At 45.1% G+C, this 20,866-nt stretch overlaps 1 protein-coding gene across 2 annotated transcripts in view; it reads right to left on the bottom strand.

Annotated features, from left to right (window-relative positions):
- Positions 1-20,866, bottom strand: part of LRRK2 (leucine rich repeat kinase 2) — a 321,822-nt gene that overhangs the window by 121,972 nt on the left and 178,984 nt on the right. For both annotated transcript variants that reach the window (XM_069765011.1, XM_069765012.1), the window contains exon 36: positions 5,318-5,472. In XM_069765011.1, the coding sequence (XP_069621112.1) occupies positions 5,318-5,472 (155 nt within the window). The remainder of the gene's footprint in view (positions 1-5,317; positions 5,473-20,866) is intronic.

Genomic DNA, 20,866 nt, shown 5'->3' with positions numbered 1-20,866 from the left:
ACGTTGTCCTGTCGGGTTGCGGTCGGGTTAGCCAACTCTATGGTGCCTGCAGTTTAGGTGCTTCCTATGTAGGCTGCGGGAACTGGCAATCAAGGCTGGTTCCGTAGTGCAAATAGGACAATCTCCCCCTGTAGGACTGTGGGTTTTCGGTAAATACGGTCGGCTCGCGGCCTAGCAATTTTTTTTCATGTGGACTTTCTGCTGCCTATCTGAGTTCCAGCACCATTAGCTGGTTCTTTGGAATACAATCTTGAATAGGTCCCCCTGGTTCCAGGCAGAGCCTGGTCCTCGGTAGTTCCATTGGCTCTTGTACCTTCTGCTCCCCATCCTGGTTCCAGTACCGTCAGCTGGTTCCAGGCAGAGTCTTTGGCTTAGGTGCCTCCGTCTCGGTATCCGAGTTCCACCAACGTCTGGTGGTCCTTGGTAGTGCTTTCTAGCATGGGTACCTCATGCTTAGTAACCGGGTTCCAGTACCGTCAGCTGGTCCTCGGTAGTTCCATTGGCTCTTGTACCTTCGGGTAGCCATCCGGGTTCCAGTACTGTCAGCTGGTTTTCGGCAGTTCCTCAGCCTTCTTGTACCTTCTGCTACATTTCCAAGTTCAAGCTTTTGGAAATGGTTTTTGCTAATCACTCTGGATCTCCCTGACAACGACCCTAAAGACAACGACCCTGAAGACCACCCTGAAGAAGACGACGACGACCCCGGAGACGACCACCCTGAAGACCGCCCCAAAGAAGACGACCCCAGAGACGACGACCCTGAAGACCAAGAAGCAGAAGAACAAGAAGCTGCAGAACAAAAAGCAGAAGAACATTAAGCATAAGACTAAAAATCAGAGCAAAAGATAATATCTAAATTATAAGCAGAAGAAGACTAAGCAGTGTATAGGGGTGAGTCCGTTCCTCCTCGTGGTGTCCCTGGAAAAAACCTGCTGCTGCAGGCCAAACTGAACGTGGACAAATCCTGTTGTAAATCTTTTGTGACAGGCAGAACGGAAGGTGTAATCTTCAAACTTTTATAGATAACAACTACAGGAATGCCTGTCACAAATAAGAATATGATGAAGAAGAAGATGAAGAAGTAGAATATGAAGAAGAATAATAGTTGAATAAAAAGAATATGAAGAATGTAAAAAAAAGAATAATAGGAAGAAGGTGAAGAATAAGAAGATGAATAAGGTGAAGAAGTTGATGAAAAAGATGCTGCTGCTGAGGATGATGAAGAAAGTGTGGGAGAAGTAAAAAAGAAGGTGAACAGCATGGAAGTAGTGAAACAAATATCTGACAAAATATAAAAAATCTTAACATAGTCAATATCTTTGTAACTCCGAACGTCTTAAAAACAAAAAATTAATTCCTGCTATTCCATTCGATTGGGCTAAACCTCAATGCCTTTAATGTCTCCTCCACCTCCCACAATACATCTTACATTATTCTTAGTTGTTTTCCTTTATGTAGAATTAACCTACAAGGAAAGAAAGGGTTTATTTTAATTCCGATATTTTTGTCCCATTGACTTGCATTGGTATCGGGTATCGGTATCGGCGATATCCGATATTTTTTGGATATCGGCCGATCCAATCCGATACCGATATTTCCGAATATCGGAAGGTATCGCTCAACACTACTTACGGTGTATTGATGTACTCAGGAGAAATTGCATAACAAATTGTAATGTTCATTTTCTCCTATTACCCCTTTTGCAAACTTTGGGCCAAAGCAACATTTTAGTGGAAAAAATTTTAATATTTAATTTACTCAGCCCAATTTTATACAAGTTTGTGAATCGCCTGAGGGTTAAACATACTCACTACTCCCCTAGATGAATTACTTGGGAGGTTGAGTTTACAAAATGGGATCGCCTGTGGGGGTTTCTGCTGTTTTGGCATGTCAGGGGCTATTCAAATGTGACATGGTATCCGCAACCTATTGCAGCCAAAATAGCTCTCATTCTCTTTCCAGTCCTACCATGTGCTCAAAACAAATTTAGGGGTCCATTTTTTCTTGCTACCCTTGTGAAAATAAAAAAAAGGCAAAAATAACATTTTTGTGGAAAAAATTTGTTTTTTTAACTTTCATGGCTCAACATTATAAAACATTATAAAATGCTGTGAAGCCCTTGAGTATTCAATGTGCTCATCACACATCTAGATAAAGTCCTTGATGGATCTAGTTTCCAAAATGAGGTTATTTTTGGGGGGTTTCCACTGTTTAGGCAAATCAGGAGCTCTCCAAACGTGCATTGGCGTCGGCCATTAATTCAAGCTAATTTTTTATTCCAAAAGTCAAATGGCGCTCCTTCCCTTCCGAGCCCTGCCGTGCACCCAAACAGTAGTTTTCCTCCACATATGTGGTATTGTCGTACTCAGGAGAAATCGCACAACAAATTTTGTGGGGCATTTTCTTCTGTTTCCCTTGTGAAAATGAAAAATTTGGCACTAAAGTAACATTTTTTGTGGGAAAAAGTTAAATGTTAATTTTTTCCTTCGATGTTCCATTAATTCTCATGAAGCACCTGAAGGGTTAATTACATTTTTGAATGTGATTTGAGCACCTTGAGGGATGCAGTTTTAGAATGGTGTCACTTTTGGGTATTTTCTGTCATATTGACACCCCAAACTGACTTCAAATGTGATGTGGTCCCTAAAAAAATGGTTTTGTAAATATTAAGGAAAAATGAGAAATTGCTGATCAACTTTTAACCCTTCTAATTTCTTAACAAAAAAAATATGTTTCAAAATCTGCGCTGATGTACAGTAGACATGTGGGAAATGTTATCTATGAACTATTTTGTGTGACATAACTCTATGGTTTAAGGCAGGGGTGGGGAATCTTTTTTCTACCAAGAGCCATTTGGATATTTATACCATCCTTCGGGGGCCGTACAAACTCCACCCACAAAGTACATCCTGACTCTGGTACTGGTGTCAGGACGTAATCTGTCATTGCATGCTCTTCAGTGTTCAGTAGTGAACACTGTGTGTGTGTGCTAACAGAGCAAGAAGAAATTAATGAGGTGGTGGCATTCAAAATACAGCTCCCTACCCAAGAATGCGGTCCCTGAGAATCTGCCAGGGGGCCTGATAAAATGTCATCGAGGGCCGTAAATGGCCCTGGGGCCTGAGGTTCCCCACCCCTGGTTTAAGGGCACAAAAATTGTAAGTTTGAAAATTGCTAAATTTTAAATTTTTTTTACCAAATTTCCATTTTTTTCAGAAATAAACAAGTCATATCGAAGAAATTTTTACCACTAACATGAAGTACAATATGTCACGAAAAAACAATCAGAATCAGTTGGATCCATTGAAGCATTCCAGAGCTATAACCTCAAACTGACAGTGGTCAGAATTGTAAAAATTGGCTTGGTCATTCAGTACAAGATTGGCTCTGTCACTAAAAGGTTAAATGGTGAATCCCAAAATCACCACGTGATCTTATAATAAGGTATACATATATTTACTCATTCGTGCCAATATAAATAATGCTGTCCTGTTTTGCACATATCACCTCCCAAAAGTGCCCCTCCAAACTCTATTTCCCTCCAGTTGCCATTGGAACTGTCCTGCTGTAGTTACAGTAATCCTTGTTGATCATACAGAGTGCAGTCCTTCTAAGATGACTTCCATCACTGACAAAGTGTATTCTAGCTTTTATAATAAATTTTATGCTTATCTGTGCTGTCTTCTCCTATACAATACCCAAGCTGACCGATTTTTTTCCTGTCAAGTACATCAGCATAGCAGCCTATGTGTTTTTACATAACTCATTTCTCCCAGAGCTCAACTCTCCTGAACTTCTCCAGAATGGAGCTTGTAATTACTAGGCATTGCAGAGTTGTGCTTTGTTTGCTACCTACTGCTGACAGATCAGTGATGTAAAATTGCAAATACTGCTCTGTTGATGCATATGGCAGAGGATTATCTTCCATATGCATCAACAGAGCATCATCTGCCGTTTAACATCACTAACTTGTCGGTAATACAACATACACAGCTCAACGTTGCACTGTCTAATAATTACAAGATCTGTTGTGGAAGTTTACCGCTTTAGCCCCTTTACTCCCAAGCCTGTTTTCACCTACGTGACCAGACAAATGTTACAATACTTACCAGTGTCACTTTACGTTTCCTACCCCACCCTCCCACCTCTGCTCCTATCTGGGAACGTACTGAGCTATACCAGGCCGTGCCCCTGAAAGTGATGTCAGATGCCCTGCTTGGGACATCTGAATGGAAAATGCAATGACGATGTTGGGATCACAACCGAAGGTAAGGCTTCTTTCACATTTCCGTTTTTACAATCTGCACAGGATCCGTCAAAATTGTGCAGATTGTAAAAAACGGGTGCACTGGGCCCGTTTTTCTGACGGACCCATCGAGGCTATGTGCACCTGCTGTGTATGCGTCTTCACAACGCATACACAACACAACCCAGGTTAAAAATATATTTTTTAAAAATCGCATTTTTCTTACCTTCCGGCGTCCTGCGCAGCGTTACCGATGCTCGCGATGCTCCCGGCAGCAGATGTTCCCAGTAATGCCTTACGTGCAATGACCTCTGATGATGTAGCGACGTCATTGGGTCATTTCTCAATGCATTACTGGGAACGTTAGCTGCTGGGAGCATCGGTAACCCTGCTCGGGACGCCGGAAGGTAAGAATATTGCGATTTATTTTTTTTTTTTTTAACATTATATCTTGTTACTATTGATGCTGCGTAGGCAGCATCAATAGTAAAAAGAGAAAGAGTGAGCGAGAGAGAATTTCCCTGACTGGAAATTCTTCCACGCATGCTCAGTTTCAAAAGACGGCAACCGTCGCTGAATTCCTGCTTTTGACAGTCAGCGACGGATCCTGCATCCATAGGTTTCCATTATAGCCAATAACGGGCACGCAGGATCCGTCGCTGAGCAATTTTCCGACGTACAGAAAAAACATTCCTCTGAATGTTTTCTCCGCCCAACGGACAGCAATTTTCCAACGGATCCAGTGCACAACAGATGAAATGGATGGCCATCCGTCACAATCCGTCGCTAATACAAGTCTATGGTTAAAAACAGGATCCAGCAGAAAAATTTGCTGGATCCTGTTTTTTCAAAAATCGACGGATTTCGACGGGTGCTCAAAGACCAAAGTGTGAAAGAGGCCTAAGACTTCAGCACCGGGGAACTAAAGTCTCCCTCAAGGACAGTAAACCACTGAAGCGTACTGGAGGACTTTGCCTTTTAAAGCTTTAGGGTTTCCTTTTCTTTGGGGCAGATCTCTCTTTATGTGCTTTAGAAACACTAATAAACAAGAACACAAAATGGATTGCACACCTCGGCCAGAAAGCATGTATGACGACACTTCCAAAAGCCTGTTGATGAGCCTGGACCAAAATCCCATGGGAAAATATGACATTTCATACAATCTTACGATAACCTCTGAATTTTCACAGTGGGGTAGTTCTATCACTGGTCGGTGGTCAGATAAACTACAAAACAAAAAATAATTTAATGTAATTACAACCAATTTAAACAAGAAGAATGGCAATGTTTTACAGTAATAATGTATTATCCAAAACCATACTACATACACTCTATATTTAGAGTTCTATAGACACAGCCAAATAATTTGCAGGTCACGTCAAGAGTAGAGTTGAGCGACCTTGACCTTTTTAGAGTCGAGCCGGGTTTTGCGAAACCCGACTATGTCCAAAGTCGGGTCGAGTGAAATCGGCCGATTATGACGTAAAGTCGGGATCGACCGAACACGAAACCCAATGCAAGTCAATGGGGCAGCATAGTCGGCAGTGAGTGGGGGCCAGGAAAACACCTAGAGTGCCCATTTTAATGTCAAAACCATCCATTCTTCTTAATGAAGCTTGTCAAGCGTAATTTACCTTATAATAATTGGAAGGCATTTGAAATTGGGGGTCATTTGGCTAAAGTTGTGGGGGGTAGGGCTGGTTCAAGTAATTAGTGGGCCCAGGAAATCTGGACCACGTCACGGCAGTGGAGCAGGGAGAGGTAAGTATTTCAACTTTGCAAGTGCTGTGAACCTGAGCAAGCAGGGGGGGCCCACTCGTTGGCATTGGCACTGGCACAGGGCCCCTCAAAGTACAGCGGTGTGTTTGCACGGCGGGGGCGCCTCCCACCGGCAGCAACACTTTTGCGTACTATGAGAGGCCCTGTGCCAGTGACGTCGCCAACTAGTATTCCTCCCCCCACCTGATGAAGGAACCTGCACTTTCATCTGCACCTTCCTCTTTGTCCCCGTGTAAGGTGGTATGGTATGCGGGAAGAGCAACCTGACTTTCAGCAGGGTCACAATGTTGTTGTGTAGCGTGCACGGGGAATGTTGCGTTATGGGTCAATGTACCAGCAGACTCATCTATCACTGGCTGGGCAATGGGCACGATGAAGTGGAAACACAGATATAGGCCCAAAGAAGAAAGTGGGCTAAATGCAGTTCAAAATTGGTAACACAGGAATAACCAGGGGGCATTGCAGTGGAGGACAACTGGAATGAGAGGCTGACACAGAGAGTAGGGCCAAATCAGTAAGTAGTCGAAATGCAGTTCAAAATTGGCAACCGTAGTAAACAGGCGGCACAGCTTTGTTCAGTGGAGGAGAACAGCAAGGAGTGGCAGACACCGATAGTAGGCCCCAACCCAACTAGTAGGCCAAATGCAGTCTAACATTAACAACTACTTAACGAGAGGCTGAAAATGGTATTTCAGGACAGGAAACCAGGAGAACAGCAAGGAGTGGCAGACACCGATAGTAGGCCCCAAACCAACTAGTACGCCAAATGCAGTTGTTCCATTTAACCACAATTTAATGAGAGCCTGAAGATAGAAGCTCAGGAAAGGCAACCTGGGGAACACCTTGGAGTGTAACACACCATCTCTCTCCACCCCATACCCATTTTGTAGGCCTAATGCTGTGTACTTTTCTACAACTACTAAACGAGAGTCGGAAGACCGAAGCAATGGCAAGGAAACCTGGGGAACACCTTGGAGTGTAACACACCATCTCTCTCCACCCCATTCCCCATTTTTTAGGCCTAATGCAGCCTACTTTCCGACACCTACTAAACGAGAGCATGAAGATCGAAGCTCAGGAAAGGCAACCTGGGGAACACCTTGGAGTGTAACACACCATCTCTCTCCACCCCATACCCATTTTGTAGGCCTAATGCTGTGTACTTTTCTACAACTACTAAACGAGAGTCGGAAGACCGAAGCAATGGCAAGGAAACCTGGGGAACACCTTGGAGTGTAACACACCATCTCTCTCCACCCCATACCCAATTTGTAGGCCTAATGCAGCCTACTTTCCGACACCTACTAAACGAGAGCATGAAGATCGAAGCTCAGGAAAGGCAACCTGGGGAACACCTTGGAGTGTAACACACCATCTCTCTCCACCCCATACCCATTTTGTAGGCCTAATGCTGTGTACTTTTCCACCAACTACTAAACGAGAGCCGGAAGATCGAAGCTCATGAAAGGCAACCCGGGGAACACCTTGGAGTGTAACACAACCTCTCTCTACACCACGAAAGGGCTGATTCTTAGGAAGGAAGGCTGTTGTAAATAAGCATTGCGCGTCCGAGGGTGATTATATTCTTATTCGGTATCTACTCACCCTCGGACGCGCCATGCTTCTTGATTTGTAATTAATGTTTATTTGCAATGTGCTTTTGACTTACTCAATTATTTTTTTAATTATTGATTTTATTAAATTAATAGTTTAACATCTTATTGGAAATAATTTAAAGGAGACGCGACAGGACAACACTCGGTGGATGCCATATCTGTGTTAACAACTCCAAAAAACTTTCAGTTAACTTCTTGCAGGAGAAAGAAATTGTAGCTGTTGGACCTTTGTAGTACAGTTCCAGATATTTGTTGTGTGTTTGTTTTGATTGTTAAAATGTCTGCATTTGAGATCTCAACACGATCTTATTTTTTATAATCAAATTAATTTTTTTTATATTTAATGATGTTGGTTCAAGGGGTACACGGGCAGCAATAGACAGGTCAGTGGAGGCCTAGTGGAAGGAGTGACGGCAGACAGGCATCAAAGGCCTAACATTGGGCTGGCTGTAGGCAAGTTAAAATTGGTTCCAGGGGAACACGGCCATCAGTGGCCTGGTCAGTGTAGTTGTAGTTGAAAGAACGGGACGCAGACAGGCTTCGAAGGCCTAACATAACAAACTTGGGCTGGCTGTAGGCACTTTTAAATTTGTTCCAGGGGTACATGGGCAGCAGTGTATGGTCAGTGGAAGTCTAGTGGAAGGAGTGACCGCAGACAGGCTTCCAAGGCCTAACATAACAAACTTGGGCTGGCTGTAGGCACTTTTAAATTGGTTCCAGGGGTACACGGGCAGCAGTGGTCTGGTCAGTGGAAGTCTAGTGGAAGGAGTGACCGCAGACAGGCTTCCAAGGCCTAACATAACAAACTTGGGCTGGCTGTAGGCACTTTTAAATTGGTTCCAGGGGTACACGGGCAGCAGTGGTCTGGTCTGTGGAAGTCTAGTGGAAGGAGTGACCGCAGACAGGCTTCGAAGGCCTAACATAACAAACTTGGGCTGGCTGTAGGCACTTTTAAATTGGTTCCAGGGGTACACGGGCAGCAGTGGTCTGGTCAGTGGAAGTCTAGTGGAAGGAGTGACCGCAGACAGGCTTCCAAGGCCTAACATAACAAACTTGGGCTGGCTGTAGGCACTTTTAAATTGGTTCCAGGGGTACACGGGCAGCAGTGGTCTGGTCTGTGGAAGTCTAGTGGAAGGAGTGACCGCAGACAGGCTTCGAAGGCCTAACATAACAAACTTGGGCTGGCTGTAGGCACTTTTAAATTGGTTCCAGGGGTACACGGGCAGCAGTGGTCTGGTCAGTGGAAGTCTAGTGGAAGGAGTGACCGCAGACAGGCTTCCAAGGCCTAACATAACAAACTTGGGCTGGCTGTAGGCACTTTTAAATTGGTTCCAGGGGTACACGGGCAGCAGTGGTCTGGTCAGTGGAAGTCTAGTGGAAGGAGTGACCGCAGACAGGCTTCCAAGGCCTAACATAACAAACTTGGGCTGGCTGTAGGCACTTTTAAATTGGTTGCAGGGGTACACGGGCAGCAGTGGTCTGGTCAGTGGAAGTCTAGTGGAAGGAGTGACCGCAGACAGGCTTCGAAGGCCTAACATAACAAAATTGGGCTGGCTGTAGGCACTTTAAATTGGTTCCAGGGGTACATGGGCAGCAGTGTATGGTCAGTGGAAGTCTAGTGGAAGGAGTGACGGCAGACAGTCTTCGAAGGCCTAACATAACAAAATTGGGCTGACTGTAGGCACTTTTAAATTGGTTCCAGGGTAACACGGCCAGCAGTGGCCTGGTCAGTGTAGTAGTTGTAGAAAGAAGGGACCGCAGACAGGCTTCGAAGGCCTAACATAACAAAAATGTCAAAACAATGGTATTGTCAGTGCCAGGCATTGAAGGATGTCAGCGCCTAGACTACACATTGGTGAAGCTGTGAGAGATAATTTTGCTAGTGGTAGAGCACTGTTTGAGCTGGGGGGGGGAACTGTCTTGTGGCCGGCGGTACAGGCACAGGGCCCCTCATATTACAACGGTGTGTCTGACGTTGGGTGCGCACCACCACCGCCAGAGACACTTTATTGTACTATGAGGGACCCAGTGGCAGTGCCGTCGACCAAAAGCGGCCACACCCACCTCTTCAGACAAACAGCACTCTCAAGGGTCCAAGCGCAAAGTGGCGATAGCACGGCCCCGTGTGGGGAGTTTGGCCATTTCGTGAGGTGGAAACATGTCGTATGCTGGACAATCAGGTGAAGAAAATTACGAGATTGGAAAAGTCATTCAGAATAGTCCACAGGCAAGACCTTTTCATAGGAAAGCTAGGTGTCAGCCGGGCAGGGTGGGGCAAAAGATTTTGAAATCCAGTTGTGGTTCATTTTAATGAAGGTTAGATCATCTACATTTTGGGTAGCCAGACGAGTCCTTTTTTCTGTTAGTATTGAACCTGCAGCACTGAATACTCTTTCTGATAGGACACTAGCTGCCGGGCAAGCAAGCTCCTGCAATGCATATTCTGCCAATTCTGGCCAGGTGTCTAATTTGGATGCCCAGTAATCAAATGGGAATGACGGTTGAGGGAGAACGTCGATAAGGGATGAAAAATAGTTTGTAACCATACTGGACAAATGTTGTCTCCTGTCACTTTGAATTGATAACTGCAGTACCTGTCCTGTCTGCGGTCATAGAAAAATCACTCCACAACCTGGTCAGAAAACCCCTCTGGCCAACGCCACTTCTGATTTCTGCCCCTCTAACACCTCTGGTCTGCTGGCCCCTGGAGCTCGTGTGAGAACGATCACGGGCGCTGTGTGCAGGGAATGCCAGAAGCAAACGGTCAACAAGAGTTGATTGTTTTGTTGCTAATATTAGTTCCAAGTTCTCATGTGGCATAATATTTTGCAATTTGCCTTTATAGCGAGGATCAAGGAGGCAGGCCAACCAGTAATCGTCATCGTTCATCATTTTTGTAATGCGTGTGTCCCTTTTGAGGATACGCAAGGCATAATCCGCCATGTGGGCCAAAGTTCCCGTTGTCAAATCTGCGGTTGTGCTTGGTTGAGGGGCAGTTGCAGGCAAATCTACGTCACTTGTGTCCCTCAAAAAACCAGAACCCGGCCTTGCCACGCCACCAATTTCCCGTGCCCCCGGGAAAGCTTCCTCATTAAAAATATACTCATCCCCATCATCCTCCTCATCCTCCACCTCCTCTTCGCCCGGTACCTCGTCATGTACACTGCCCTGACCAGACAATCGCTGACTGTCATCAAGGCTTTCCTCTTCCTCTGGTGCAGACGCCTGATCCTTTATGTGCGTCAAACTTTGCATCAGCAGACGCATTAGGGGGATGCTCATGCTTATTATGGCGTTGTCTGCACTAACCAGCCGTGTGCATTCCTCAAAACACTGAAGGACTTGACACATGTCTTGAATCTTCGACCACTGCACACCTGACAACTCCATGTCTGCCATCCTACTGCCTGCCCGTGTATGTGTATCCTCCCACAAAAACATAACAGCCCGCCTCTGTTCGCACAGTCTCTGAAGCATGTGCAGTGTTGAGTTCCACCTTGTTGCAACGTCTATGATTAGGCGATGCTGGGGAAGGTTCAAAGAACGCTGATAGGTCTGCATACGGCTGGAGTGTACAGGCGAACGGCGGATATGTGCGCAAAGTCCACGCACTTTGAGGAGCAGGTCGGATAACCCCGGATAACTTTTCAGGAAGCACTGCACCACCAGGTTTAAGGTGTGAGCCAGGCAAGGAATGTGTTTCAGTTGGGAAAGGGAGATGGCAGCCATGAAATTCCTTCCGTTATCACTCACTACCTTGCCTGCCTCAAGATCTACAGTGCCCAGCCACGACTGCGTTTCTTGCTGCAAGAACTCGGACAGAACTTCCGCGGTGTGTCTATTGTCGCCCAAACACTTCATAGCCAATACAGCCTGCTGACGTATGCCAGTAGCTGCCCCATAATGGGAGACCTGGTGTGCAACAGTGGCAGGTGCGGATGGAGTGTTTGTGCGACTGCGGTCTGTGGACGAGCTCTTGCTTCTGCAGGAGGACGAGGAGGAGGAGGAGGAGGAGGAGGGGGTGCGAACGGCTACAGACAACTGTTTACTAGACCGTGGGCTAGGCAGAACTGTCCCAAACTTGCTGTCCCCTGTGGACCCTGAATCCACCACATTTACCCAGTGTGCCGTGATGGACACGTAACGTCCCTGGCCATGCCTACTGGTCCATGCATCTGTTGTCAGGTGCACCTTTGTGCTCACAGATTGCCTGAGTGCATGGACGATGCGCTCTTTAACATGCTGGTGGAGGGCTGGGATGGCTTTTCTGGAAAAAAAGTGTCGACTGGGTAGCTCGTAGCGTGGTACAGCGTAGTCCATCAGGTCTTTGAAAGCTTCGCTTTCAACTAACCGGTAGGGCATCATCTCTAACGAGATTAGTCTAGCTATGTGGGCGTTCAAACCCTGTGTACGCGGATGCGAGGCTAAGTATTTCCTTTTTCTAACCATAGTCTCATGTAGGGTGAGCTGGACTGGAGAGCTGGAGATCGTGGAACTAGCGGGGGTGCCGGTGGACATGGCAGACTGAGAGACGGTGGGAGATGGTATTGTTGCCGCCGGTGCCCTAGATGCAGTGTTTCCTACTACGAAACTGGTGATTCCCTGACCCTGACTGCTTTGGCCTGGCAAAGATACCTGCACAGATACAGCAGGTGGTGCGCTAAATGGTGGTCCTACACTGCCGGAAGGGATGTTGCGTTGATGACTAGCTTCATTGGCCGAGGGTGCAACAACCTTAAGGGACGTTTGGTAGTTAGTCCAAGCTTTCAAATGCATGGTGGTTAAATGTCTATGCATGCAACTAGTATTGAGACTTTTCAGATTCTGACCTCTGCTTAAGGAAGTAGAACATTTTTGACAGATGACTTTGCGCTGATCAATTGGATGTTGTTTAAAAAAATGCCAGACTGCACTCTTTCTAGCATCGGATACCTTTTCAGGCATTGCAGACTGAGCTTTAACCGGATGGCCACGCTGTCCTCCACCAGGTTTTGGCTTTGCCACGCGTTTTGGGCAAGATACGGGCCCGGCAGATGGAACCTGTGGCGATGTTGATGCCTGCTGCGGCCCCTCCTCCTCCTCTGCTTCAGAACTGCTGCCGCCTGCACCCTGTTCCCCCAATGGCTGCCAATCGGGGTCAAGAACTGGGTCATCTAATAACTCTTCTTGTACCTCCTGCGCAACTTCGTCTGTGTCACCGTGTCGTTCGGTGGTATAGCGTTCGTGATGGGGCAACATAGTCTCATCAGGGTCTGATTCTTGATCAGCACCCTGCGAGGGCAATGTTGTGGTCTGAGTCAAAGGACCAGCATAGTAGTCTGGCTGTGGCTGTGCGTCAGTGCACTCCATGTCAGATTCAATTTGTAATGGGCATGGACTGTTAACTGCTTCACTTTCTAAGCCAGGGACGGTATGTGTAAAGAGCTCCATGGAGTAACCCGTTGTGTCGCCTGCTGCATTCTTCTCTGTTGTTGTTTTTGCTGAAGAGGACAAGGAAGTGACTTGTCCCTGACCGTGAACATCCACTAACGACGCGCTGCTTTTACTTTTACCAGTTTCACGAGATGAGGCAAAAGAGCTAGAGGCTGAGTCAGCAAGATAAGCCAAAACTTGCTCTTGCTGCTCCGGCTTTAAAAGCGGTTTTCCTAATCCCAGAAAAGGGAGCGTTCGAGGCCTTGTGTAGCCGGACGACGAACCTGGCTCCACAGCTCCAGACTTAGGTGCAATATTTTTTTCCCCACGACCACCTGATGCTCCACCACTACCACTACCCTCATTACCAGCTGACAATGAACGCCCCCGGCCACGACCTCTTCCACTAGACTTCCTCATTGTTTTAAAAACGTAACCAAACTAACGTTATTTGTTGCAGTCACACAACTTACACGGTGAGCTATAACTTCAGTATGATTTAGCTACCCCTTTACAGGTTGGTGAGACCACAGCGAAAATCAGGCCCAATGTTACACACTCTTTTTTTGGTGGCTGCAAATTAGAGAGATGCCCCACACGCAGGACTGTCACTGAAGCACAAATGTTAATATTAATGTCACACTATTATTTTTTTTTTATTTTTATTTTTTTCAGGAACACTTTAGAAACCCCCCCAAAAAAAAAAAATAGATTTTTGCAGGGAGAATTTAGAAAACAAATGTAACAAACTATATGCTTTCTATGGGCCACTGAGTGAGAGATGACGCACACAGGAATCAGGAGTGGCACACAAGCCCAGAGGCCAATATTTTTCTACCAATGATTGATGGAGTTATTTTCTCTGGTAGATTTTGGAACCCAAATCAAGGAAAAAAAATGTAGGCTTTCTATGGACCACAATTGGAGAGAGAGAGAGAGAGAGAGAGAGATGGCACACCCAGGAGTCAAGACTGGCACACAAGCAGAAAGGCCAATATTAATCTCCCATTTTTTTTGGGGTTTTGTTTTTTTTTTTTGTTTTTTTTTTTTTTCAGGGAGACTTTAGAAAAAAAAATAATAAAAAAAATATGATTTTATCAGGAAGAATTTAGAAACCAAATAAAATAAAATGATTTTTTCAGGGAGAATTTATAAAACAAATAAAAACAAAAATAGGCGTTCTATGGCCCACTGACTGAGAGATGACGCACACAGGAGTCAGGAGTGGCACACAAGCCCAGAGGCCAATATTTTTCTACCAATGATTGATGTAGTTATTTTCTCTGGTAGATTTTGGAACCCAAATCAAGGAAAAAAAATATAGGCTTTCTATGGACCACAATTGGAGAGAGAGAGAGAGAGAGAGATGGCACACCCAGGAGTCAAGACTGGCACACAAGCAGAAAGGCCAATATTAATCTCCCACTGTTTTTTTTGAACCAAATAAAATAAAATGATTTTTTCAGGGAGAATTTAGAAAACAAATAAAACCAAAAATAGGCGTTCTATGGCCCACTGACTGAGAGATGACGCACCCAGGAGTCAAGACTGGCACACAAGCAGAAAGGCCAATATTAATCTCCCACTGTTTTTTTTTTTTTTTTTCAGGGAGACTTTAGAAAAAAAAATAATAAAAAAAATATGATTTTATCAGGAAGAATTTAGAAACCAAATAAAATAAAATGATTTTTTCAGGGAGAATTTAGAAAACAAATAAAACCAAAAATAGGCGTTCTATGGCCCACTGACTGAGAGAGAGAGAGAGATGGAACGCTTAGTACTGGCACACAAGCCCAAAGGGCAATATTAATCTCCCTTTTTTTTTCCAGGGAGAATTTCTAAAACCCAAAAAAAAAAAAAAATAGGCTTTCTATGGCCCACTATTTGTGAGAGAGATGGGACGCTCAGGACTGGCACAGATGGCACGCTCAGGACTGGCACAGAAGCCCAGAGGCCAATATTAATCTCCCTTTTTTTCTGGGAGAATTTATAAAACCAAAAAAATATTTAAATAGGCTTTCTATGGCCCACTATTTGTGAGAGAGATGGCACGCTCAGGACTGGCACAGATGGCACGCTCACAACTGGCACACAAGCCCAGAGGCCAATATTAATCTCCCTTTTTTCAGGGAAAATTTATAAAACCAAAAAAAAAATTAAATAGGCTTTCTATGGCCCACTATTTGTGAGAGAGATGGCACGCTCAGGACTGGCACAGATGGCACGCTCACAACTGGCACACAAGCCCAGAGGCCAATATTAATCTCCCTTTTTTCAGGGAAAATTTATAAAACCAAAAAAAAAATTAAATAGGCTTTCTATGGCCCACTATTTGTGAGAGAGATGGCACGCTCAGGACTGGCACAGATGGCACGCTCACAACTGGCACACAAGCCCAGAGGCCAATATTAATCTCCCTTTTTTCAGGGAAAATTTATAAAACAAAAAAAAAAATTAAATAGGCTTTCTATGGCCCACTATTTGTGAGAGAGATGGCACGCTCAGGGCTGGCACAGATGGCACGCTCAGGACTGGCACACAAGCCCAGAGGCCAATATTAATCTCCCTTTTTTTCAGGGAGAATTTATAAAACCAAAAAAAAAAATAAATAGGCTTTCTATGGCCCACTATTTGTGAGAGAGATGGCACGCTCAGGGCTGGCACAGATGGCACGCTCAGGACTGGCACACAAGCCCAGAGGCCAATATTAATCTCCCTTTTTTTCAGGGAGAATTTATAAAACCCAAAAAAAAATAAAATAGGCTTTCTATGGCCCACTATTTGTGAGAGAGATGGCACACTCAGGACTGGCACACAAGCCCAAAGGCCAATATTAATCTCCCACTGTATTTTTATCAGGGAGAATTTATACACCCCACAAAAAAAAATACAGAAAAATGAAAAGGCTTTCTATGGCCCACTATGTGAGAGAGATGGCACACACAGGGATGGCACTCTAGCAGAAATGCCAAATTGCCAATCTTAATCTCCCACCAAAAAAAAAAAAAAAAAAAAAAACAGGGAATGTCCTACAATTACTATCTCCCTGCCTGCAGTAATCTCAGCCAGGTATGGCAGGCAGCTACTATCTCCCTGCCTGCAGTAATCTCAGCCAGGTATGGCAGGCAGCAATAAGGAGTGGACTGATGCACAAATGAAATAAAAAGTGTGGACAAACAAAAAAGATAGCTGTGCAGAAAGGAAGGAACAAGAGGATTTGTGCTTTGAAAAAAGCAGTTGGTTTGCACAGCGGCGTACACACAGCAATGCAGCTATCAGGGAGCCTTCTAGGGCAGCCCAATGAGCTACAGCGCTGAGGGGAAAAAAAAAAAAAAACTTCCACTGTCCCTGCACACCGAGGGTGGTGTTGGACAGTGCAAATCGCTGCAGCACAAGCGGTTTTGTGGTTAATGGACCCTGCCTAACGCTATCCCTGCTTCTGACAAAGCGGCAGCAACCTCTCCCTAAGCTCAGATCAGCAGCAGTAAGATGGCGGTCGGCGGGAACGCCTCTTTATAGCCCCTGTGACGTCGCAGACAGCAAGCCAATCACTGCAATGCCCTTCTCTAAGATGGTGGGGACCAGGACCTATGTCATCACGCTGCCCACACTCTGCGTTTACCTTCATTGGCTGAGAAATGGCGCTTTTCGCGTCATTGAAACGCGACTTTGGCGCGAAAGTCGCGTACCGCATGGCCGACCCCGCACAGGGGTCGGATCGGGTTTCATGAAACCCCGACTTAGCCAAAAGTCGGCGACTTTTGAAAATGTTCGACCCGTTTCGCTCAACCCTAGTCAAGAGTAGGGTTGAGCGAAACGGGTCGAACATTTTCAAAAGTCGCCGACTTTTGGCTAAGTCGGGGTTTCATGAAACCCGATCCGACCCCTGTGCGGGGTCGGCCATGCGGTACGCGACTTTCGCGCCAAAGTCGCGTTTCAATGACGCGAAAAGCGCCATTTCTCAGCCAATGAAGGTAAACGCAGAGTGTGGGCAGCGTGATGACATAGGTCCTGGTCCCCACCATCTTAGAGAAGGGCATTGCAGTGATTGGCTTGCTGTCTGCGACGTCACAGGGGCTATAAAGAGGCGTTCCCGCCGACCGCCATCTTACTGCTGCTGATCTGAGCTTAGGGAGAGGTTGCTGCCGCTTTGTCAGAAGCAGGGATAGCGTTAGGCAGGGTCCATTAACCACAAAACCGCTTGTGCTGCAGCGATTTGCACTGTCCAACACCACCCTCGGTGTGCAGGGACAGTGGAAGTTTTTTTTTTTTTTTTTTTCCCCTCAGCGCTGTAGCTCATTGGGCTGCCCTAGAAGGCTCCCTGATAGCTGCATTGCTGTGTGTACGCCGCTGTGCAAACCAACTGCTTTTTTCAAAGCACAAATCCTCTTGTTCCTTCCTTTCTGCACAGCTATCTTTTTTGTTTGTCCACACTTTTTATTTCATTTGTGCATCAGTCCACTCCTTATTGCTGCCTGCCATACCTGGCTGAGATTACTGCAGGCAGGGAGATAGTAGCTGCCTGCCATACCTGGCTGAGATTACTGCAGGCAGGGAGATAGTAATTGTAGGACATTCCCTGTTTTTTGTTTTTTTTTTGGTGGGAGATTAAGATTGGCAATTTGGCATTTCTGCTAGAGTGCCATCCCTGTGTGTGCCATCTCTCTCACATAGTGGGCCATAGAAAGCCTTTTCATTTTTCTGTATTTTTTTTTGTGGGGTGTATAAATTCTCCCTGATAAAAATACAGTGGGAGATTAATATTGGCCTTTGGGCTTGTGTGCCAGTCCTGAGTGTGCCATCTCTCTCACAAATAGTGGGCCATAGAAAGCCTATTTTATTTTTTTTTGGGTTTTATAAATTCTCCCTGAAAAAAAGGGAGATTAATATTGGCCTCTGGGCTTGTGTGCCAGTCCTGAGCGTGCCATCTGTGCCAGCCCTGAGCGTGCCATCTCTCTCACAAATAGTGGGCCATAGAAAGCCTATTTATTTTTTTTTTTGGTTTTATAAATTCTCCCTGAAAAAAAGGGAGATTAATATTGGCCTCTGGGCTTGTGTGCCAGTCCTGAGCGTGCCATCTGTGCCAGCCCTGAGCGTGCCATCTCTCTCACAAATAGTGGGCCATAGAAAGCCTATTTAATTTTTTTTTTTGTTTTATAAATTTTCCCTGAAAAAAGGGAGATTAATATTGGCCTCTGGGCTTGTGTGCCAGTTGTGAGCGTGCCATCTGTGCCAGTCCTGAGCGTGCCATCTCTCTCACAAATAGTGGGCCATAGAAAGCCTATTTAATTTTTTTTTTGGTTTTATAAATTTTCCCTGAAAAAAGGGAGATTAATATTGGCCTCTGGGCTTGTGTGCCAGTTGTGAGCGTGCCATCTGTGCCAGTCCTGAGCGTGCCATCTCTCTCACAAATAGTGGGCCATAGAAAGCCTATTTAAATATTTTTTTGGTTTTATAAATTCTCCCAGAAAAAAAGGGAGATTAATATTGGCCTCTGGGCTTCTGTGCCAGTCCTGAGCGTGCCATCTGTGCCAGTCCTGAGCGTCCCATCTCTCTCACAAACAGTGGGCCATAGAAAGCCTATTTTTTTTTTTTTTTGGGTTTTAGAAATTCTCCCTGGAAAAAAAAAGGGAGATTAATATTGCCCTTTGGGCTTGTGTGCCAGTACTAAGCGTTCCATCTCTCTCTCTCTCTCAGTCAGTGGGCCATAGAACGCCTATTTTTGGTTTTATTTGTTTTCTAAATTCTCCCTGAAAAAATCATTTTATTTTATTTGGTTTCTAAATTCTTCCTGATAAAATCATATTTTTTTTATTATTTTTTTTTCTAAAGTCTCCCTGAAAAAAAAAAAAAAAAAACAAACAAAAAAAACAGTGGGAGATTAATATTGGCCTTTCTGCTTGTGTGCCAGTCTTGACTCCTGGGTGCGTCATCTCTCAGTCAGTGGGCCATAGAACGCCTATTTTTGGTTTTATTTGTTTTCTAAATTCTCCCTGAAAAAATCATTTTATTTTATTTGGTTTCTAAATTCTTCCTGATAAAATCATATTTTTTTTATTATTTTTTTTTCTAAAGTCTCCCTGAAAAAAAAAAAAAAAAAACAAACAAAAAAAACAGTGGGAGATTAATATTGGCCTTTCTGCTTGTGTGCCAGTCTTGACTCCTGGGTGTGCCATCTCTCTCTCTCTCTCTCTCCAATTGTGGTCCATAGAAAGCCTATATTTTTTTTCCTTGATTTGGGTTCCAAAATCTACCAGAGAAAATAACTACATCAATCATTGGTAGAAAAATATTGGCCTCTGGGCTTGTGTGCCACTCCTGACTCCTGTGTGCGTCATCTCTCAGTCAGTGGGCCATAGAACGCCTATTTTTGTTTTTATTTGTTTTATAAATTCTCCCTGAAAAAATCATTTTATTTTATTTGGTTTCTAAATTCTCCCTGCAAAAATCTATTTTTTTTTTTTGGGGGGGTTTCTAAAGTGTTCCTGAAAAAAATAAAAATAAAAAAAAAATAATAGTGTGACATTAATATTAACATTTGTGCTTCAGTGACAGTCCTGCGTGTGGGGCATCTCTCTAATTTGCAGCCACCAAAAAAAGAGTGTGTAACATTGGGCCTGATTTTCGCTGTGGTCTCACCAACCTGTAAAGGGGTAGCTAAATCATACTGAAGTTATAGCTCACCGTGTAAGTTGTGTGACTGCAACAAATAACGTTAGTTTGGTTACGTTTTTAAAACAATGAGGAAGTCTAGTGGAAGAGGTCGTGGCCGGGGGCGTTCATTGTCAGCTGGTAATGAGGGTAGTGGTAGTGGTGGAGCATCAGGTGGTCGTGGGGAAAAAAATATTGCACCTAAGTCTGGAGCTGTGGAGCCAGGTTCGTCGTCCGGCTACACAAGGCCTCGAACGCTCCCTTTTCTGGGATTAGGAAAACCGCTTTTAAAGCCGGAGCAGCAAGAGCAAGTTTTGGCTTATCTTGCTGACTCAGCCTCTAGCTCTTTTGCCTCATCTCGTGAAACTGGTAAAAGTAAAAGCAGCGCGTCGTTAGTGGATGTTCACGGTCAGGGACAAGTCACTTCCTTGTCCTCTTCAGCAAAAACAACAACAGAGAAGAATGCAGCAGGCGACACAACGGGTTACTCCATGGAGCTCTTTACACATACCGTCCCTGGCTTAGAAAGTGAAGCAGTTAACAGTCCATGCCCATTACAAATTGAATCTGACATGGAGTGCACTGACGCACAGCCACAGCCAGACTACTATGCTGGTCCTTTGACTCAGACCACAACATTGCCCTCGCAGGGTGCTGATCAAGAATCAGACCCTGATGAGACTATGTTGCCCCATCACGAACGCTATACCACCGAACGACACGGTGACACAGACGAAGTTGCGCAGGAGGTACAAGAAGAGTTATTAGATGACCCAGTTCTTGACCCCGATTGGCAGCCATTGGGGGAACAGGGTGCAGGCGGCAGCAGTTCTGAAGCAGAGGAGGAGGAGGGGCCGCAGCAGGCATCAACATCGCCACAGGTTCCATCTGCCGGGCCCGTATCTTGCCCAAAACGCGTGGCAAAGCCAAAACCTGGTGGAGGACAGCGTGGCCATCCGGTTAAAGCTCAGTCTGCAATGCCTGAAAAGGTATCCGATGCTAGAAAGAGTGCAGTCTGGCATTTTTTTAAACAACATCCAATTGATCAGCGCAAAGTCATCTGTCAAAAATGTTCTACTTCCTTAAGCAGAGGTCAGAATCTGAAAAGTCTCAATACTAGTTGCATGCATAGACATTTAACCACCATGCATTTGAAAGCTTG

This window comes from Ranitomeya imitator, chromosome 4 (genome assembly GCF_032444005.1).
Source record: "Ranitomeya imitator isolate aRanImi1 chromosome 4, aRanImi1.pri, whole genome shotgun sequence".
NCBI classification, from domain to species: Eukaryota; Metazoa; Chordata; class Amphibia; order Anura; family Dendrobatidae; genus Ranitomeya; species Ranitomeya imitator.
This window is presented reverse-complemented; position numbering and strand designations above follow the sequence as displayed.